At 38.8% G+C, this 19,972-nt stretch overlaps 1 protein-coding gene across 1 annotated transcript in view; it reads right to left on the reverse strand.

Moving 5' to 3' along the window:
* Window positions 1-19,173, reverse strand: part of VPS50 (VPS50 subunit of EARP/GARPII complex) — a 76,499-nt gene extending 57,326 nt beyond the window's left edge. The window contains exons 1-8 of the mRNA XM_005518801.3: window positions 19,013-19,173; window positions 16,595-16,663; window positions 9,252-9,374; window positions 8,596-8,667; window positions 3,918-3,971; window positions 802-872; window positions 271-388; window positions 139-174 (exon numbers count right to left, since the gene is read on the reverse strand). Coding sequence (XP_005518858.2) covers window positions 139-174; window positions 271-388; window positions 802-872; window positions 3,918-3,971; window positions 8,596-8,667; window positions 9,252-9,374; window positions 16,595-16,663; window positions 19,013-19,045 — 576 coding nt within the window. The 5' untranslated portion in view covers window positions 19,046-19,173. The remainder of the gene's footprint in view (window positions 1-138; window positions 175-270; window positions 389-801; window positions 873-3,917; window positions 3,972-8,595; window positions 8,668-9,251; window positions 9,375-16,594; window positions 16,664-19,012) is intronic.
* Window positions 19,174-19,972: the final 799 nt, after the last annotated feature.

Below are 19,972 nucleotides of genomic sequence, written 5' to 3' on the forward strand. Positions count from 1 at the left end.
TGAAAAGAAGAATAAAAACATAATTTCATCCCATGCACACACCCTGTTTGCAAGAGAAAAGGAAGGGACAAAATTAAGATGAGTGGGAAATGTAGACTTAGAATAGCTTCAAATCATACCAGTCTGGTAGGGACTTACCTCCAACATCTCACTCAAACGTACATCAGTTCTTTGCTAAAATAAAAAAAAAAAAGTGAAAAAAAATTCTAGTCATTACTACAGAGAAATGAAGAAAAATATTTGTCACTGAACAAAAACAACTGTACATACCAGTGTTTTTATTGTTCTCAGAGACTTCAGCAGTCCAATAAGCAACTGTCGTTTCCTCTGATTTGCAAGGAGCCCCAAACTGGTTTGTGTGAAGCCTTCCTTTGCTATATTCAGGTGTCTGCAAGATAAAAATTAACATAATCTGCAGCAATTCGTAATAGAAAACTTACTTCTAATCAATTCTAATAAGTCCAACAAAACACATGGTAGAAAATAAGATTTTCAGCATTGATAGGGAAACTCAGAAAATGAGATTGTACCAACATACTAAGAAGGTACATCCTCCCTTCTGCACTTGTCTGTGGATCAGTGGTACAGCTCTAAAGCTTTCTGTTTCAAAAAGAACTCCCAACCACAAAAATGAGAGCTGCAAGAGTTTGCAACTGTTTCAGTATCTACAACTACTACTGCTTCAAACAGGATTCAGCACATAAACAGGAAATATCATCAGCTAAAAAACTTCCTGAGTTTATAGATTTTCTGTTAAATACTTCCCCACTCTCAATCTCTGCAGTTCCTTAAGCAAGATACCTTCTTCCATCCGTGCAGATAACCGCTGCTAACTGAAGGCCATTCTGCAATGATGTAACACGTTCAAGTTCCTACAGAGAGACAACAGAGACAAGAAGGTTAAACAAATATACAAGTTACACACCAATGAAGACTACTGATTAGTAGATTTCTCTTGAGATGTTATAATGACTTTATAGAGTTACTTTATATATTATTTGTTTCATCATTTTATATACTAAGCACTGCAATTTAACATTAATATAAACTATATTTTGAAATACAATTCTCTTTTGAAGATAAGATAGTTGAAATCCGTTTTCATTACAGTGGGACCCTCTACATTTATATATTACACATTTAGCCTAAGAATTTCTATACCATTACAACAGAATGATCAAAGCTTCAGGGATAGAAGCACAGAGCTTAATTTGCATTAAAATGCCAGAGAGCAGCAAAACAAAAAAAGAGAAAAAACAAATTATGTTTCACACAGCACTTTCTTGTTCAGAAGCACTTGTGTTCCACCAATTTAATAGATGCCATATCATAATGAATGTTAATTGTATCCTGTTGACTTTCAACTGAAAATTCTTCAGCAGAGGTGACCTGAATTTAGCTTGATTTTGACTCAGTGAAGTACCTAGCATAATCTCAACTCCTGAAAAAAAAAAATAAATGTTTTAATATAACTACTAGGATTTCTTTTGTTAGAACAGCTCTGCAGAAAAGTGAATTCTTTCCCCAGGCTACAGAAAAAGAGATTAGATCTTTATTTATTTTTATTTTTTAATTCTGCTCCTTATTTCAAAACATACCAAGTGCTTTCCATGAGAAGGGAGATTTTCACTTTGAAAACTAATCTAATTCTAATAACATGACAAGCAAAAATGAGTTCAAAGTTCAGCTCAGTTTTAGATCAGCTCGTGGTCAGTCTCCAAAATCACTAAACTGCATCTTCCACCAGAACCTGGTCCTTTATGTTACCAGTGTTGCTTTTGTATAAATGACAGCCTAGTTGCTGATATGCAAAATATCTTAAGAAATCAAATGCAAAGATTATTTTCCTCAATACCTACTTCTCTCTAAAAACATACTTTTAAAATACCAGCCACTTCAAAAAGCCACTGTTCCCTTGTTCATGAGGAAACACATACAATAAGGAGCAACTCCACTGCAGACTTGCCTCTTGCAAAGACTCTGTAAAATCTCTCCTTTGAACGTGACTGGATGGAGAGGAATGGGGAGAGAGTGCAGTCTAAATATTCCCAAAGAGGGAGTCTTCTGCCCAGCATTTAGGGCTAAATACAGTTTTTCTCTTCTCAAAAAACAGTCTTTCACCCACTGGTTGTTCCTAAAGCATGTATTTCTTCCAAGAACAGAAAACCATAGATCCCTTATCCTGTGTCTGTGCTATGCCCCTTGTGGCCACAGGCATGCCTTAACAGGCTGTACTTAAACCAGTACTTCGTACTAGGCATGGGAATCAAACCATGATATCCCTAAACTACACTTTGCACAGTGAAAATGTGTGCAGGAGACATGTTCAATTGTATTTTTGATTCTTGTAATGATCTGTTACTGTAGTTGAACACTGAACTGGAGCTGCCATTACAAGTTCAGCACAGCAGAAGGTTCATTTCATGAATCACTGGGTAAGTCAGACCTATAATGCCCACCAAAAATCTCCAATAAATCTACTGACAAGAATACCTGTGCAGGCCTGTGCCCATAAGTAACACTGAAGAATTACTGACTTAATCAGGCACAAATGCATTTAGGAAAAGTTTTAAAAAGACTTTTACTGGCACAATGGATTTTTAACCGTCCCTTTGGAACATCTGAAAGCACTTCTTGGTATAAAACAGGTGCACATCACTAAGATATCTGAAATAAGAACATTAACATTACACGGCAAAATGCAAGAACATTTGCTGCAGTTCCATTATGCAGTGAGAGGTTTTCTAAGTGAAGCTGCTGGATTTAGAAAAAGCAGTACTCACTCAAGACTATCAATTTCAAAGCCACACAACAGTGAAATAATATCAGAAGATTTTTGTACCATACAATTACCCTTTCTCCCCCTTCTACACTATCTTGTGAAGACTCAACCACTGTAGCACTTACCAGCCTCCTTCTGCAATAGCTTCCCACCTCGCCCCTTTAACTAAAACAACTTTACTGTTACAACCTTTTGCTTACACCTCCTATTGTAGGGGATGACACAAGCAATGGTCACTTCCCCCCTCCACTGTTCTTTAAATAGCAGCACTCCTTTCACCAGGCAATGATACCAGAACACCGATGACAACCACACTAAGGCTGGATGCACTGGCCTAAGAACAAGGGAACAAAGGAGGATGTTGCATCCTCTGGATAAGAGGAAAATAATTGCAGCTCCATGACATCAACCACAGATTAATAGCCAGGAAGCCATGCTTGTTCTTCCACAGTCTCTCCAGCTTCTTGCCCAAAATAAGAATTGCCATAATCATCAGTATAACAGTGGTGTTGTAAGGCGCTGAACACAAACAGAAGTATTCACCACAGGATCATTCTCAGACTAATTTAATAACAACCACCACTTTCACTTTGCAGAATTGTTTGGACAATACTCCCGGGCACGTGGTGTGACTTTTGGGGACGGTTCTGTGCAGGGACAGGAGCTGGACTTAATGATCCTAGTGGGTCCCTTCCAACACAACATATCCTGTGACTCTGTGATTCTCAAAACTGCCATAGATTAGTGGCAGTTAAATGATCTTAAGAAAGATCACTACTGCTTTCTCTTATGGAATAAGATGTGACACCACTCGTAAACAGGGGCACTAAAGCAGCTCCTGTTCCAAGACCATTATAGGGATTAGCCAAGCCTGTGAATTCATGAATTCTGAATTCTTCAGAAAGCCTTGTAAAATGACCATATGCCAAAACCTTTATCATCTTAATGACTTTTTTCAACTCAATATACGCTGTTGGTTTTCACTATAGAAACTGAGCTTTAGCATACAAAAATAGCTGGTTAGAACGGGGAACTAGCACCCCTACTACAAATTACTATAATGACACAACTGCAGCATGATAGCAGCACAAAATTGAGGAGTTTATTCTTGAAAATTAAGTGCTAGTTGTCTTACCTCAACATATGCAGGCTGTTTCTCAAGGATTAAATCTGCAACTTTCTTAGATACCTTAAAAAGAAGAACACGCCATGTGATACATAGCAATCTCAATTAAGTAGGTCATGCCCATACTGAAGTTCTACAAATTCGTGATTCTCTACCATTAAGTTCTGCATTTTTCAAATTTATTAATAAATATTCCACAGCAACATATAAAAAAAATTGTAAAAGTTACTATCAGCTTTCCTTAGAAATAAGGTAAGAGAAATGTTCACAATTCCATCTAGCGATTAATGGGCATTTTAGACTACTTACTTAACTCTCTGCTTGTTAAAGAATGTGCTAGAAAAGCAAATAAAAATAATTTGGGACGCTTTGAGTGTTTACATTTTGCTCATGCTATTGCTGGAGTACAAATTTAAATCAGCCATATAACATGGTGTGCTAGCTTGGGCTGGGGTATTCAATTTTCTCCAAAGTACCTGGTATGGGGCTGTTTCGGACTTGGGCTGAAACCAGTCTTGATAACACAGAGGTGATTCAGTTGAGCAGTGCCTGCAGAGAATCAAGGCCTTTTCTACTCCTCAAACCACCTCACCAGCAAGTGGGCCAGGGTGCACAAACCCGCGAGCTAAGGTCTGAGATAGCTAAGACAGCTGATCCCAACTGACCCATGGGATACCCTAAACACATGGTGTCATGATCAGCATACACAGCTGTGGGGAGAAGAAAGGGAAGGATGCTCAGAGTGAAGAGTTTCTCTTCACAAATGATGCTATACACATGATGCTACACATGATTTCTGCTACACATGATGGAACCCTGCTCTCCTGGAGAAGGCTTAACAGCTGTCTGCCCATGAAAAGCAGTGAATTAACTCCTTGTTTTGCTTCACTTGCTTTTGCTTTACCTATTTTTTTAGCTATTTCTTCTGCATTATCTACCTTTATCTCAATCCATGAGCTTTTTCACTTTTACTCCTCCCATTCTTCCCCCTACCCCACTGGTGGAGAAGTGAGTGAGAAGAATGCATGATACACCATTGCCATCTAGAGTTAAACCACAACACCTGTAACATAAGGACACCTACCTTTGAGACTGATATTGCATTAAATTAAAACTATGTCAAAATGAATATGCACCCTCTGCACATTATACCCTTTCCTTAGAACACAGAATATGTACATTTTAACATTTTCTCCACTGCTCTGAGTATAATTCTAAGTAGAATGCTCCTGAGAGCTACTGTCTGTACTGAATTTAAAAATTGGGTATTGCTACCTGTCGTGGTTTTAAACTAATAACTAATAACACTACCTTAATCAATCTCTTGTCTACAAATGCAGAAACTTAAAAAGAAATCCAACAGTAATAGTCATATAAATTACAGCTTGAGAATAGTACATTCAGTTTTGTTTTCCATCAGGGACTGAAAATATTCAAGAAATGGTTTCAAACATGACAGAGAAATTATTGGTATGGCTCTATATTCTTTTGTGGGAACAATACTCCCAGAAATAGAAATAAAATAAAACTGACTATGACAGCTAGCCCACAATGCACTACTGGCAAAGAGAAACAAAGAGCCTTTTGGAAACTTGACTGTTTGGGCAAACATAGCACAAAGTTGAGCACTTCAATCAGCATTCCTATAACAAACTTACATTGGCCCCACCAGCTTAATTCCCATCCTCTGGAAGAGCACATGCACATAAATGGTCTTTGAAGTATTCCAATGTCATCAGGGGCAATGCAGATAAGGGGAATATACCCAGCTTTGCTTTTCTCCTTCCATATCAAAAGCAGGCCAGAACCACAAAGCAATTCTAAAACTTTTCAGCTGTTCTTAACATTTTAGTTGATCCATAACTAATAAAGCTTTCCTCTGCAGGACAGCAAAAGAACCACTCCAGAGTGAGGTGAGGTCAGGATAAGATATTATTAAGCCAAATGCTACACAACCCTACATGACCCTGGGGCTCTTAAGAAATTTTGTACACTCTGCAGTCTATGCACTGTGAAATTTTCACCTTCTTTTTGCAACATATTCTTCAATCTAGTCCTGTACCTGTAAAAAACTTCTGGACATAGACATACCTGCTAGTTATTCAATGCTCTACTATAAACATAACAGTTTTATTCTTCACTGTTCAGCAATGTTCAAGCAGTACAGATGAATGAAAGCTATATTTCTTTTCAGTTTTTACACTCTTTTTGTTTTGCAAATCCTCAGTTACCCTTGACTAATAACAATCTCAACATTGACATGTAGCTGCCACAGGCACTTATTTTTTTCCACTTTCTCAGAACTTAGTGATACTATTTTTCTTTCTGAGGTTCCAAGCTGCTCTCTCAGATATTTTTTCAGATGAGCAATATTACCCCCAGTTACTTCATTTATTTCCAAACTGTCACACCCCTTTTGGCATCTTCCATACAATTGTGCTGTGCCAATTCCAAAGTCTTGGAATCCTGAATTGCAACTGCAAGCAGTGAATGTGACCATGGTCATCAATGCCTCCCAATAACATTTGCTGAAGGAATAATTTTCTCTTTCCTAATCACATCGGTAAAAAATACTTCATTTCCTGAAGAAAAAACAACATAGCTAAGGATATTATACTAATTAAAATGAAGTTTAGCAGACATACAACTAAAAACCCTTTCTAATCCAAATTGTCTATATCAAGATGATTACAAATTAAAGCTGTTATGATACATACATTAAAAAATGTTTGAGCAAGTTGGGATCCTTCCAGTGGAATGGAAAACTAATGAGCAAACTACAGAAAAAAAATCTACAGTGACTCTGAAAACAAACAGATGACCAAGATCAGCTGTGCAAAAGCAGATGTTAAGTCAGTGAGAAGTGGAAGATCAGAGCTCTAGTACCTGTAATTCACACTCATTTAAGTTTTTTGCATTACAGAAACTTAGAAGTTGCTATTATCTCCAAACTACTATCGTAAATTCCTCTGCCAGCTGTAGGTACAGAAGTGAAAAAGGCAGTATTTCGTTTTTTGCAAAAGCAGAAATACTGTGTGAATGTCAACAGGTTTCTTGAATCCTCTATCTAATAATTTATTCACAATCAAAATATTTTTATGACTGAACTAACAACATACAACATTCTGCAGTTTTGTCTTCCATGAAAGACACCTTTAAGACAGACAGCTCTCTGAATGACCCATCACAAGATAAATGGATAATAACCAAGACACAAAAAGAAAGCATGCAACAGTCTCTCACACTCTACCTGAAAATATGACTTAAGGACATGAACTACAGCAATACAGAAATAAGAAATTTTAGCACCTTGGCACATGCCCAAGGAGGAAATAATTCCTTCCTATACCAGAAACACATTTTGAAGAGACTGAGAAAGTAACAAGCAAGGACCAATCCTGACTAGGGGGGATGGTGAGGGAAGAACTGGGCACGTGTTTCTTGTCAAAACTTTTGGCTTTGAGAATTTTTACCTGTTTGTACTCTAAAAGAAAGACACATCTGGCCATATTTACTGGAAGCCTTGTGCTCAGTTCTCTCCCCTATTTTTCATTAGCAGCATGCACTTTCCAGTTCAAATGTTTCAGCAGCAGCCATGCTCTGAAACTACTCCCTCAGCTGCAGCCAGCTCCCATCCTGAGAGCAAAACATGGCCAAGACATTGATAACACATATTAGGATTGTGAAGCATATCTCAGTGAAGTTGTCTCAGTCTTGAGAGCACTTCCTTGCAAAACAAAGTCACCACTAGATGTCCTCTTAAAATATAAAAAACCCACCACCACTACCACCACACAAAATAATTACTATCTCTCACTCACTTCCAACTTCTTTCCTTATAAATCTTGGTGAGAAACATGGAATATTCATTTCCTCAACTTCTCACTAATATTTCACAAAATTTCATAGGTATATTATAGAGAAAGCAGTCTAAGGCAGAAGGCACTTGCTTTATGTATTGTTAACAATGCAAAATTCTCCTATATATTGCATTTATTTGAAGACATGAATTAGAATTATTACTTCTATTTTACTTGCAGATACTCTCCAAATGCCAAAGTTAATAGATTTGTTTCCTGTACTATGTTATTCATCTCAAAAGAGTAATGAAACAGCAATTAATACATGAATAGAAAATTTAAGTCTGCAATGTAACAAGTACCTTTCAAATGCTGCAACTCTTATTTCTCTTCATTCCTCACAGTTAGTACTCATTACATTTCAATTGACTTATTATATAAGAACTCTGTATCAGTGTTCACTAAAAAACACGTGTGAACAATTAGCATTTTGGCAAATGAAAAGCAAGAGAAAATAGCATTTTCAAGGAGAGACTTTTTAAACCATTTTATGTTTTACATTGCCAGAAATCCCTCAGAGATACTACTCCACTATTCAGCACTGTGTTGAACATTACAAGATAAATATTCAAAAAGTCAAGTTTCTAAAGAAATAGTTAGCACATTTGCTCTTTGTTACAATACTTAACACTAAGATTACTTCCATGATTTCATATGATTATATGATTTAGTGATGATTTTCTACTATGAAGGCACATAACATGATATAAAAAAAAAAAACTTAGTATCTAATGGGTTAAGAAATCAAATCTTTTTCAGTTACACTTCTTGCTAGACTTACAGATAAGACAACAAACTGTGTAAGGGGTACAGAGGAAAATACTTACAGCAGCTTGCTGTTGTTTTAGTTTGTCTCTGTACTCTTCCAGTTCTTGAAGACTAAGTACTGGAGGAAGCCTCTGCATTTACATAATAAATTAAAATCAGTGAGAAATTAAAGACTGTTAAGTCAGACATAGTATTAGCTAGGCAATCAGTTTCATTAAAGAAACATGGCTTCTGTAATCTAATTTTCAGAATTAATCTATTTTTTCAAATGATAGATACTGAAATCAATTAGTGTTAAGATATATAACATATGATCATAATTGCCTCATATATTATAATTACCTCAAAGTTACTTTATGTCATATATGTATACATACAACCATCCAATCACAGAAATTGTCTCAGTCAGATTGCTAAAAATACACACAAATATAGAACAGATTTGTTTCCTCAGCTATCTTAACATTTTTATTATAGTTTAAATTATGAAATGTCTGTCAGTACATTCCACCACAGTAAAAGAAGAGACTATACATTATATATATGCACCAATCCTCAAAGGTAGAAGCTCTGCACAACTGCACGATGATGTAGGGAAATAGAGTACTGTATTAATGCAAGATCTATGAAACAAAAATAGCTTATTGAAACAAGCAAAGTTTTGGTCTTTACTTTTTGTTATGTTTCCATTTTTTCTTCTACGATGACAGCTTACCTCTAACTCATATTTCACAATATCAAAGGAATCATTGGAAAAATAAACTTCTTCAATGCTGTTAATTATTTCCTGTTGTGCCTGAGGATCAGTTGGTTCTTCATGTAGTTCTCTGAGCTCCTCCTGCACAAAACCAAAAAAAAATTTCCATAATGTAGTAACACATCCTAGGAAGAACAATGTTTTAACAAACAAACATCTTTCAGAAGCCACTTCCAACATTACCACGAGAAGCAAAAATACAGAAAGATCAGTACACTGTGGCTTGTACTTCCTATTAGGGGGAGCAAGACATTTAAAACTTTTCAAAAAACATTAAGTGTAGACTTCAACATTGCAGCCCACTTAGACACTTTTTCATCAGTGTATTCATTTACGGCACCAAGTATATGTTGAGTCCAGTTTTTTCTTCCTTAACTTCGAAAATTATCATAATAAACTAAACAAACCGGCAGACTATTTTCAGAAGGAGGAAAAAAAATTGCACAAAACAAGACAAATAAAACCTGAATTTTTAAAAACAGAAGAACCCTCTTAACAAATGACAGGTAGACAGTGCCACTACAGATGCATAACTTTTAAGCTCAGCCCTCACATTCACTGATAATGAATGATAATGATAAATAAAAGTTATGCAATTAAACAGTTGATTTATACAATAAAACCAGAACAGTTCTGCCTTCTTTGCGCAAGACTAACAGCTGCCAGGTTTTAGCACAGTGGTCTAAGCAGAGATGTACTGTCAGCTTTCTGAAAGTTACTATATTTCAGAGGTAAGCAACCTCCTCCTTGCTGTCACAATCTCCTCTAGAAGGTGTCCCTGAAAACCCAGATGATTCTGATGGTTGAAGCAAACCAAGGACTCAGCCTGAACCTCCTCATCCTCTGCTGCATTGGATACTGCAACCAATACTGGCCCTCTCCCGGATGTCATTCCCTCAAAAATAATGAATCCTTTATCAGAAACTCAAAAGGGAGAAGTGTTAGAATATTCTTTCATCAAAAATAAATATAAAAATTATCAAATTGCTTGATAATGAAATTAAACTCTAGAGAAGAAATCCAGCAGACTGAAGAGTCCCATAATGACCCTAAGCCTCCCAGCAGTGCTGACTCGTTCCAGTGGGGCAAGGTGCTGATATTTTCACCACAAAGAGCTCCAAGGTTTATTTCACCAGCTAGCAGTATCCCATTTTAAATTAAATGACTGAACAACCACTAATCTGCTTATTTTGCACATCAGCTGAGATAAGGTCAATGTGTAGACGTTCCGAGGCAAAGTGACACAATACACAGCAAGGTGCTGTTTCCAGACACAGTAAGAGACAGCCAGGAGTGGGCTGTTTGGAAGAGCATGAGAGGAGCCGCTGCTCCTCTGAAATACTTCTCACAAGAAAAAATGAGAGGGGAAAAAAGTAAAAGAAGAAAAAGGTGGGGCGGTGGGAAAATAAAAAGCAATGACTCTGATTCAGAGAAAAACAGGTTTTATGCGTATCTCGCGTCCCCGAGTGGCCACCAGCGCGGCCGCAGGAAGGTCCCGGGCGCCGCCACCGGCGGGGCTCGGGCGCCCCCGCTGGGCCGCGGGCCAGGCCGCAGCCGGGAGCTCCGAGCCGCGATGGGGCAGCGGGGAGCGGGGGAAAAACCATCGAGGAGGCCGCGGGGAGCCGGGAAAAGCCCTCCAGCAGCCGCCTTCTCCCGCCCCGAGAGCCCTCAGGCGCCTCCGATCTCCGTCTGAAACGCCAAATGCAGTCACTGCCACCAGGGCAGGAGACCGCTGCGACCCAGGCCCAACGAGAGAAGGGATATGGTCTGCACCGACACACCGAGAGAAACAAGGAAGTAATATAGTTATATGGTTATATATCTGTAATGGTAGCTTTATCATGTACACCCCACTGTAAATCAGTTTCACATCTTACAGTACATTGAGTTCTAGCTATATGAAACTAAAATTAAAAATTACCCAAGACAAGACAAGGGTTCCATTGAACCACTGCAAATGGAATAACTGAATTTATCATCTAATATTTGCCTACAAGTTCCTGCGTGACTGTTTCCCAAAAGAAGAAAGATTAAAAACTAACCAAAGAAGAAATGCTAATGATCATTTGAAATTCTGGATTACTGATATCTTGTCATGTTGGTGAAAAAATATCTTAATGCCATAGGTCAGTGGTGATTTACATCTCCTAAATAAGCATTCAGAAAGCCATTATGGACACATAGTCTAGATTTGATGTTGGAGTACTTAGGAAAATTGCTAAGAAACCATTTTATCCTGTCTCAGATCACTCATCTGAGCGTTTTCTTACCAAAACACTACTAAGTAAAATATTTATTAAATGACAAGGTTTTTCTTTACATTGTTCATTTTTTCTAGAAAAGCAGTCTAGTTAGAACTCTCCAGCATAAATTTTAGCTCTCACATAAATTACATTACCTGACACCAGACTTTCTGCCATGATAACTTGCAGCTTTCAGCACATCACGCTCCAGTAGTCTGAAGTAACCAACAATAGCGAAGGCCATTTTATTCACTGACCACTAAAGGAGGCAACCATCGCTAACTAAAGTTTATTTGCTGATACTCCATTGTCCTCATTCTTTCAAATAGATACACAAAAACAATTTTACTATATAGAAATAAGCTGGTGGTTTCAGGGGTCTTGGCAAAAGTCCGGTTTAGCTCTGTGGACTTGGTACTCACACACTTCGTAGAAGGAAAGAGAGAAGCTGTATTAAATCCCTTAAGGTATTTTACCACCTCAAAACCTGTCTAGCTATCGCCATATATGTATCCTCCTTAAAAAGAAAAACAAGTCAGCATTAAAAGGCATTTAACATTTTACATTTTATGTTAGTTCAGCAATTCCAAGTGCTATTCTCAATAGAAAAACATGTCAAAAACTGACAGCGGGAATCTCATGATAATACCCTTGCAGAGAACTTTGCCATTGCTAAACTGAATCAATTAGATATATGGGAGGTCAGGAAGAGCAGCATATTTGGCAACGTGGACCCCACAATATTCACTTCAATCCACCTGTCCAGGTTAACACACATGTTCAGCAGTAGGAACTTTCCAATCAATAATGGGCCAACTTAGCCTGGTAAGATACTGCTTCACAGGCTACTCATTTTTCTGAAGTTTTATTCAGCAAGAGGCTTCACGTCCTACCTAAAATTCGTGTCACTTGTGGTTCCAATTTTACTCTTTTTTCCCCAGTACCTCAGGATCATATTTTCATGGGAAGACAATTTATCCTGTCAGGTTACTATTAGTGCAACCTTCAGCAGCAGGCCTCTCTCATTATGCCACCTAAATAGATCAGTGAAAGACAGCATCTGGGAAGGAAAAGAAAGAAGGAAAAAGAAGGCTAACAGCTTTGCATACTCAAAGAAGCCATTGCTAAATAAAACAGTGCCAGTGCTTGCATCCACACACATCTCGCATCATTTTGTCTTTCTGTTCTATGGAAATAGGAGTTTACAGTCTAGAAACCTGTGGCAATTCCTTGAAATGTATTTCAGAAGAGTCATCTCATTACAGACTCATATGAAATGCAGTTCAGCAAGTTTTAGATGTCTACCCAGCTATTTCCCAGTGCGTCACACTCCCACTCTCCTTGTATGCAATGTTGCCTGTAGCAGCAAAACCAATATTACTCTATTGAATGAAGCATTACTGGTAAGGAGTAGAAGCAAACACCTGCATTCCAGTCACTATCACCTAAGAGATTGGGAAGTGAAGACATTGAAAAAAGTTAACTGATACTACTCAGAAAAAAAAAAAATCTGAACAGTTCCTAGTCTAATTAAAAACTGAAGTCCAGCAACAGCCTATGCACTTTTATTTGGAGATTACCAGGGGCCAAGTCTGTGCTATACTCATTTGGACACAGCCTCCCTTTCTGTCATGAGCCAAAAACACACCAATGAGTATCCTGCTGATCTGTATCCCTCCATTCTGAACATGGATAACACCTGTGCTGAAAGCTAATCCTAAATACCAGGATGAGGGCTATGCTCAACAGATTCAATCAGCAGGTATACTGCAACACTGCGCCACTGTGAAATAAAAGTATTAAAGCATTTATATATGGTATATGTGGTATCCGTGAATGCAAGCACCATCTTTTTTATCTATATATTTAGATATATTTAGAGATTATGTTTGTCTTATAATCATAAGAATACACTGAATTTGAAGGGACTTACCAGGATCAAGTCCAACTCCTGGCTCTGCACAGAACCATCCCCAAAAGTCACACCATGTGCCTGAGAACATTGTCTAAATGCTTCTTGAACTCTGTCAGGTTTGGTGCTGTGACCACTTCTCTGGGGAGCTGTTCCAGTGCTCAACCACCCTTGGGTGAAGAACCTTTATCTAATATCTAATCTAATGTATATATTATAATATATTATACCGTATTATATTATACTATAACAGTATATATTTCATATAACAATATAAATATATAAATATATATATAACAATCTAATATATCTCTATGCATTTTATATAACAATTAATGTCTATAATATCATAAAATACTATATATAACTATATCTATAAACTTACTTTGCTTTTCATCCCTGCCCCTCCCTCCCCCAGCTAGGGAAGGCAGTAACACAGAGAAGTTTGTGGTATTTCCCTATCTTTCATACAAAATGCCCAGAACCTCCTTTTGATCTTTCCCTGCTCACTATGTATAGAGAGTACTTAGTAAAAAGCTCACACTCTACCACAACAAATATTATACTTTGAAAACAACTCTCCTGACAGAGAGAACAACAAAGCTGATCCATAGAACACAGCCACGCTAGTACTTAATGCACTCCTGAAGAGCACTCAGCTATTACTGGGGAAATAGAAACCCACACTCCTATATCTATAGGAAAAAACTTAAAAAAAATTAAAAACCTCATTGTTATTTACCATGATAAGCTACAAATAATATTCATATATAGCATATGAGCTGATTATCATCAAAATAAACATAACCTAATTCGAAGTCAACTCACCATTAATCCAACACACTTGAATTCAAACATGCCAAATACCTACCTCAGCTTTTTGTGACAGAATCTGCTAAACAAAACTGTATTCAGCTTGGGAAACAACAATAACAGAATGGTTCAAAAAGAATTAAGTTTCCCTGGGTAATCAGGGTATGCCAATGAAGTAAGTTATCTCAGTCCAAATAGATATTACATCCTTCTACAGAAAACTTTCTCTTCTAGACATCAGAGAAGCATCAGAGAAGCACCAGAGAATGATGGAAGGGATCTTGAAGATCATCTAGTTCTAATTCTCCTGTTATAGACACCTTTCACTAGATCAGGTTGCTCAGAGCTCCATCCAAGCTGGCCTTGAATACGGCCAGGGATGGGGCATCCACAACTTCTCTGGGCAACCTGTTATATCCAGCCTTGCAGTTCAGATTTGGCTTCTCTACAGACTTTACCACAGACTCAATTATACATTTACTTCCTACTGAGATACTTCCCTATGTGAAGTGAGTTGGCTGCATGAGTCTGTATTAACAAGTAAAGCAAGTTTGCTGGTGATTTACCTTCATATGATAAAAAACTGAAATTTTTCAAAATAGTTGCAGAACTTTTTGGACTACCAGTTACCATGAGTGAATACACTCAGGTACTCTCTGAAATGTCCAAATGCCTAACAGTTTCATTGCCTAAAAATAAAAAATTGAGGAGCACAGTCATCACTTCATCATGTTGGCCAGTCAGCAAACAGTCAGCAAAACAACTTTCAGATATTAAGACCCAAAAGAATTTTGCTGGTTTTGCCCTCAGGGGACAGAACGTCAGCATATTCTTCTTCCTGTCTTCCATATTTCCCATTTGACCTCCAAATTAGTGTGATAGTCCCTCATCTCAAAAAACATGGATGTGTACCTAGGGTTGGCTAACCAATGGCTTGTGCTTTTACCAGTAATTCATACTGGCCCTAATTCATGATGACCCTACACCCTTTCATCCTGTATATTTATGTATAGCTTTTATGCAGCTTTTGAAGTTTGCAACAGTAACATTTGCCCTAAATCAGTCTGGAAATACCAGTTTGAATATGCAAGTGTGACAATGAAAGTGCAGCATCATATCCATTCTGTCACCAAAACAGCTTGAGACTTTCATGATTCAAGAGATAAATAAAAACAGTTATTGTTACACAGTGTAGACTTACCAGACATATAACATTAAGCCATTACAGAATGGAAATCCAGCCAAGATACCCTACATCTACTTTTACTGGAGAGCCAACTTGGCAGAAAGACAGTTTGAAACTTGTCGCTCAGGGAGTGGCAGGAATATGCAATTGTGAAATCTAAGCCATGGAGATGTGACAGTTTTTTCAACATTGTTGCTACTGAATACTTTTGCTCTTTGATATCAATATATTGGCCACTGTTTAACAAAGTATAATGTACCAATTCAGAGACTCTTACTTGATTTTTTAAATATACAGCAATGTTAATTTTCTGACCTGCCACAGCACAAGCAATATATTACACAGTACTTATACAGAGACAAAGAAACACTAGGAGTCTTTTGTTTGATTTTTTAACTATTGTAAAACAGGTCATCTAAATCAAGTCAGTAATTTAAGTACCTTATTGGTTAAAGGCAAAGACCAAATTCATAGAAAACAATAAACAACCACAGAATTCTTGTGAATCCTCCCCTCAGATCAACAGGGTATGAGTTACAGTCAATTACTGTGACAATTGTTCCCTCAAACACAGATTATTCAGCATGACTTGTGAGATGACAATGAGTTGGCTTCATTTAAGTAGTGAGACCCAAAGAAATACCAAAAACTATTGCTGTTCTAAAGATGTAACTTTTAAAGTAGAACACAAAGTCAATTATATATGCTGAAGATTAAAACTATATAATTACAAAATATACTTACAGCACCAAAACCATGAAGAAACTAAATGTTAAGACTAGAACTATACAAGCCATCCACACAGCATCTACTTTCCAAAGTAAAACTAAAAAAGGCATTTTTCTTTTTAATTCACGCCAGCAAGAAACCTAAATAATTAAGATCAGCATCCAGTGACAACTGAAAAATTTCAAGAAAAATATTTTCATGCAAGTCATTTGGAGTTGGTGAACTGATTTGTCTCACATCTCTTAATTCTTTCATTAAAACACTCTAAACGGTTTTCATCACAAAATAAAACTCTGAAAAAATAACAACAGCAAACCTGGTGTTAAGGGGAAAAAAAGACACAACAAAATGTCATTTAAGTATAAAATGAAAAACTAAAAGCAAAGGGAATGGGGAGGGGAGAGATGTTGTATCATACCTTAGTAGGAACCCGGAAGCTTTCAATAGGACTGAGGTCATTAACACTCTCCTGAGGACTTCTTAGACCCTTCAAAAGAATTTTAATAATCAGTTAAGTTTAATTCCTTTACGTAACTTACAATCAAGTGCTGATGTTGAATAGATATCTATAAGTCCCTCAATACTCTGACATGTAGCTGGAAGGCTAAGACCTCATTCTAGAAACATTTAAGCAAGACCATTAGTATATAAATTATGCTTCTTAAACATCTAAGCATTTCCAGTTTTATGCTGCAATATGTATCTTTTCAGTACAGTTCACTAACATTTTCTTTATAACACTCACATCCTCCTGTCAATGTCCAGATGTTATCTTAATTTTTAGAATGAGCCTGTGTCCAAAAAACATAGCATACTTTGTTCCACTAACTTAATGATTTAATGGAATCAAATAACTGAATTCAAGTTAGATGCCACCTACTCTATAGCAAGATTATTTCTGTTTGATGGCATATTTTTCTACTTACCATATTCCACTACTAGGACTGGCTTTCCCTATGTGTATCTGAACTGAAAAGGTTGCATAGTCCACATTAGCTGCTTTATATAATTATTACTCCTTAAAACAGATATAGCCACATAAACAGCATGTATGTTTGTTGAATATCAAACATATTCACAATTATCAGAGAAAGGTTTGGGTTAGAAGGAATCTAAAGATCCTGTAGTTCCAAGCTGCCATGGGCAGGATCACCTTCCACTAGATCAAGTTGCCCAAGGCACTGTCCAGCCTGGCCGTGAGCACTTCCAGGGATGGGGCATCCACAACTTCTCCTGACAACCTGAAAGAGCATCTCACCATTTCATGCACCCATCCCACAGAACAGGCTGCTTAACATATTTTCTGCTGGCTCCCTGGGCAGAAATGAATCTACACATTCAAGTTTCAGACATGGTTCTGACTCCAGCGTTCCTTGAGACTTCAGGATGCTCCTGTGAGTCACAAGTTTCAGGGGAACTTCCTTCCTGCTCTTGTGATCGATCTCAATAATATTTTGCCAAGCCACTTTCTGGCCCTGGGTACCTCTATTTCTAAAAGGACCTATCCAAGTACTATGTTAGATAATGGTGAGAAAGTTTGTGTTTATTCTTTGAAACTGACAAAGTGTTGTATGTCATCTCAATGGTAACTATTACATTTTACAACAGTTTCATCCTCCCAAGATGCAAAACCTCACCATTTTGGTTTTGATTCTCAGCTTCTGTTGCACATCATTTCAAAATATCCTCCCTCTGCAGCTGCCACCATCAAAGGTGACTCACTGCTATGGATCAGAAATTTGAAGTAAGAAACAAGCAAAGCAACTGATGCAGTTTCACATACTTCACACAAAATCTTCCTCAAGTCCTCTCAAAAATATGAAGTTCTAGTGACTTACCTCCAGAAGAAATAAAAGATTTCATTTATCAAATGGTAAATAGAACCTAATCCTTCCAAATGACTGCAAATTGCCTAAGTCGTATCATTATCAGAAAACATCATCTCCACACTGGGCAGGCTTCCTAGCACTCCTAGTCAAGCTGAAAACAAATCATGTACCCCTCTACTGAAGCGGAACAGAACATTATCTTGGCAATTCCACTTTCACACAAGTGTTCATTTTTAAGCCCTGCCACCTGCATAAGGATCACCACTCTGAGGGCATAGTTTTAGGGGAAAAAAAAGTTTATGACTTTCTCATGATTTTCTATAACTATCTAGAGTATCTGATGTGGGTGACACAAGTGATTTTTTTTAAATTCTCCAATTAGACACAGATAAACAGACTTCTTTTCAAGGGTATCTTATATATGTGAATAACTGGAATGTTCTGTGGATATACTTCCTTAAAAGGACTCTCAACCTTAGAAATATTGGTCCAAACGTAGGCTTAGAGCTACATAATCCTGGAGACAACCGGTATAAGTGGCACACAGCAGTGAGCTGACAGACACACCGAGTGCTCTGGCACACACTCGCTATGTGCCCACCCAAGTATGTCCCTGGCACCTCCTCATCCTCGCCTCCTTTTAGACCAAAAGCATCTGCTGCCAGACAAAGCCATGTTACAGAACCACATCCCAGCGCTCAAAATTGTATCTCAAAAAAGCAAACTGAGACAGGCCCGCCCTGTCATCTTCAACAGCGATTTCTCTGTTGTGACACGAGCTACGCGTTGGCACCTGCGCACGCTTCCATCTCTGGGCGTAAAGAGAAAAACAAGGGGGATGTGTGTGCAGCAAGAGCTCACACGCCCCAAGCCTTCCCTCCCCGGGCAGGGTAGAGGGCGATGCCCGCGCCCCGGCGTCTCTCCGGAGTGCCCGGGCACGGCGGCCCCGAGGAAAGCCTGGCACGGCCGCGGCGGTACCCTACCGCCCCCCGAGAAGAGCCGCTCACCTGGCGGGTCATCAGCGACTTGATCTTCTGCATGATGGCCCCACCGCCGCCCCGACTGCGCTCAGCGGCCGCGCAAGGCGCCGGGGCACGGCGGAGCCATGTTGGGCGCCACCTGACCGCGCCCGCCCGCGGCTCCCTGGGAGCGGTAGTTCCGGCCCCGCCGGCACGACTACAACTCCCGGCAGCGCGGCCGGGCCTTGGAGCCGCGGTGCCCCGGCACAGCCCTGTCCGAGCATTGAGGCTCGCTTATGTAGATTTGGGAGGGGCTGGCTCAGAAGGCGGCGCGAGGCTCTGTTTGTGGAGGCGAGCTAGAGCGTACACGCAGACGAGGAGAATTTCGCGGTTGTCTCGGGTTACTTCGGGTGTTGAAAAGGGCGCGTCCGGCCAGTTCACGGCTGATGGATGTAGTCCCCAAAACATTGATACACAACCAAAAATACACGCACACCAAAAACCACCAGATAGCTTTTTAAATATACTTTATATCAGCACAAGAAAAGAAAGTATTAATCCTACAGTCTTTGCTTAAGTGGAGACAGCATTCGACGGTATTCTACCGGCACATCCACTGTGGCGTGCTCTTACTTGTGGAAAAAGAGGGTTTTTCCTTCTCGAGTGCACGGCGGTCAGCTCCGCGCGTTTCCTGATGCCCGTGTTTCCCAGCGGCCCAGCTGCTGCGGCGCTGTCGCAGGGCAGGGCAGGTACGAGCCGGTGTCTTTGAAACGACACATTGACAAAGGGAGGGTCCGGACCCACCGTCCCTCCCTGCTGCCTTTAGCAGGAGCTCATTACTTCTGGCTGCTGTTGGGAATATCGTGTCATTGTTTTGCGGAAAGCCTCGAACAAGTTTAGCACATAACAAAGTTACTTCTCATTAATTAAATAACTAAAATTTGCAGAATGTTGGTGCAAATAGTGTTGCTTTAATGTAGTTGCTTCTATTGAAAAGGAGGTTTGATT

The sequence above is a fragment of the Pseudopodoces humilis genome, chromosome 1 (assembly GCF_049639895.1).
Source record: "Pseudopodoces humilis isolate 2021_Gansu_Grassland_sample_001 chromosome 1, ASM4963989v1, whole genome shotgun sequence".
Lineage (NCBI taxonomy): Eukaryota > Metazoa > Chordata > Aves > Passeriformes > Paridae > Pseudopodoces > Pseudopodoces humilis.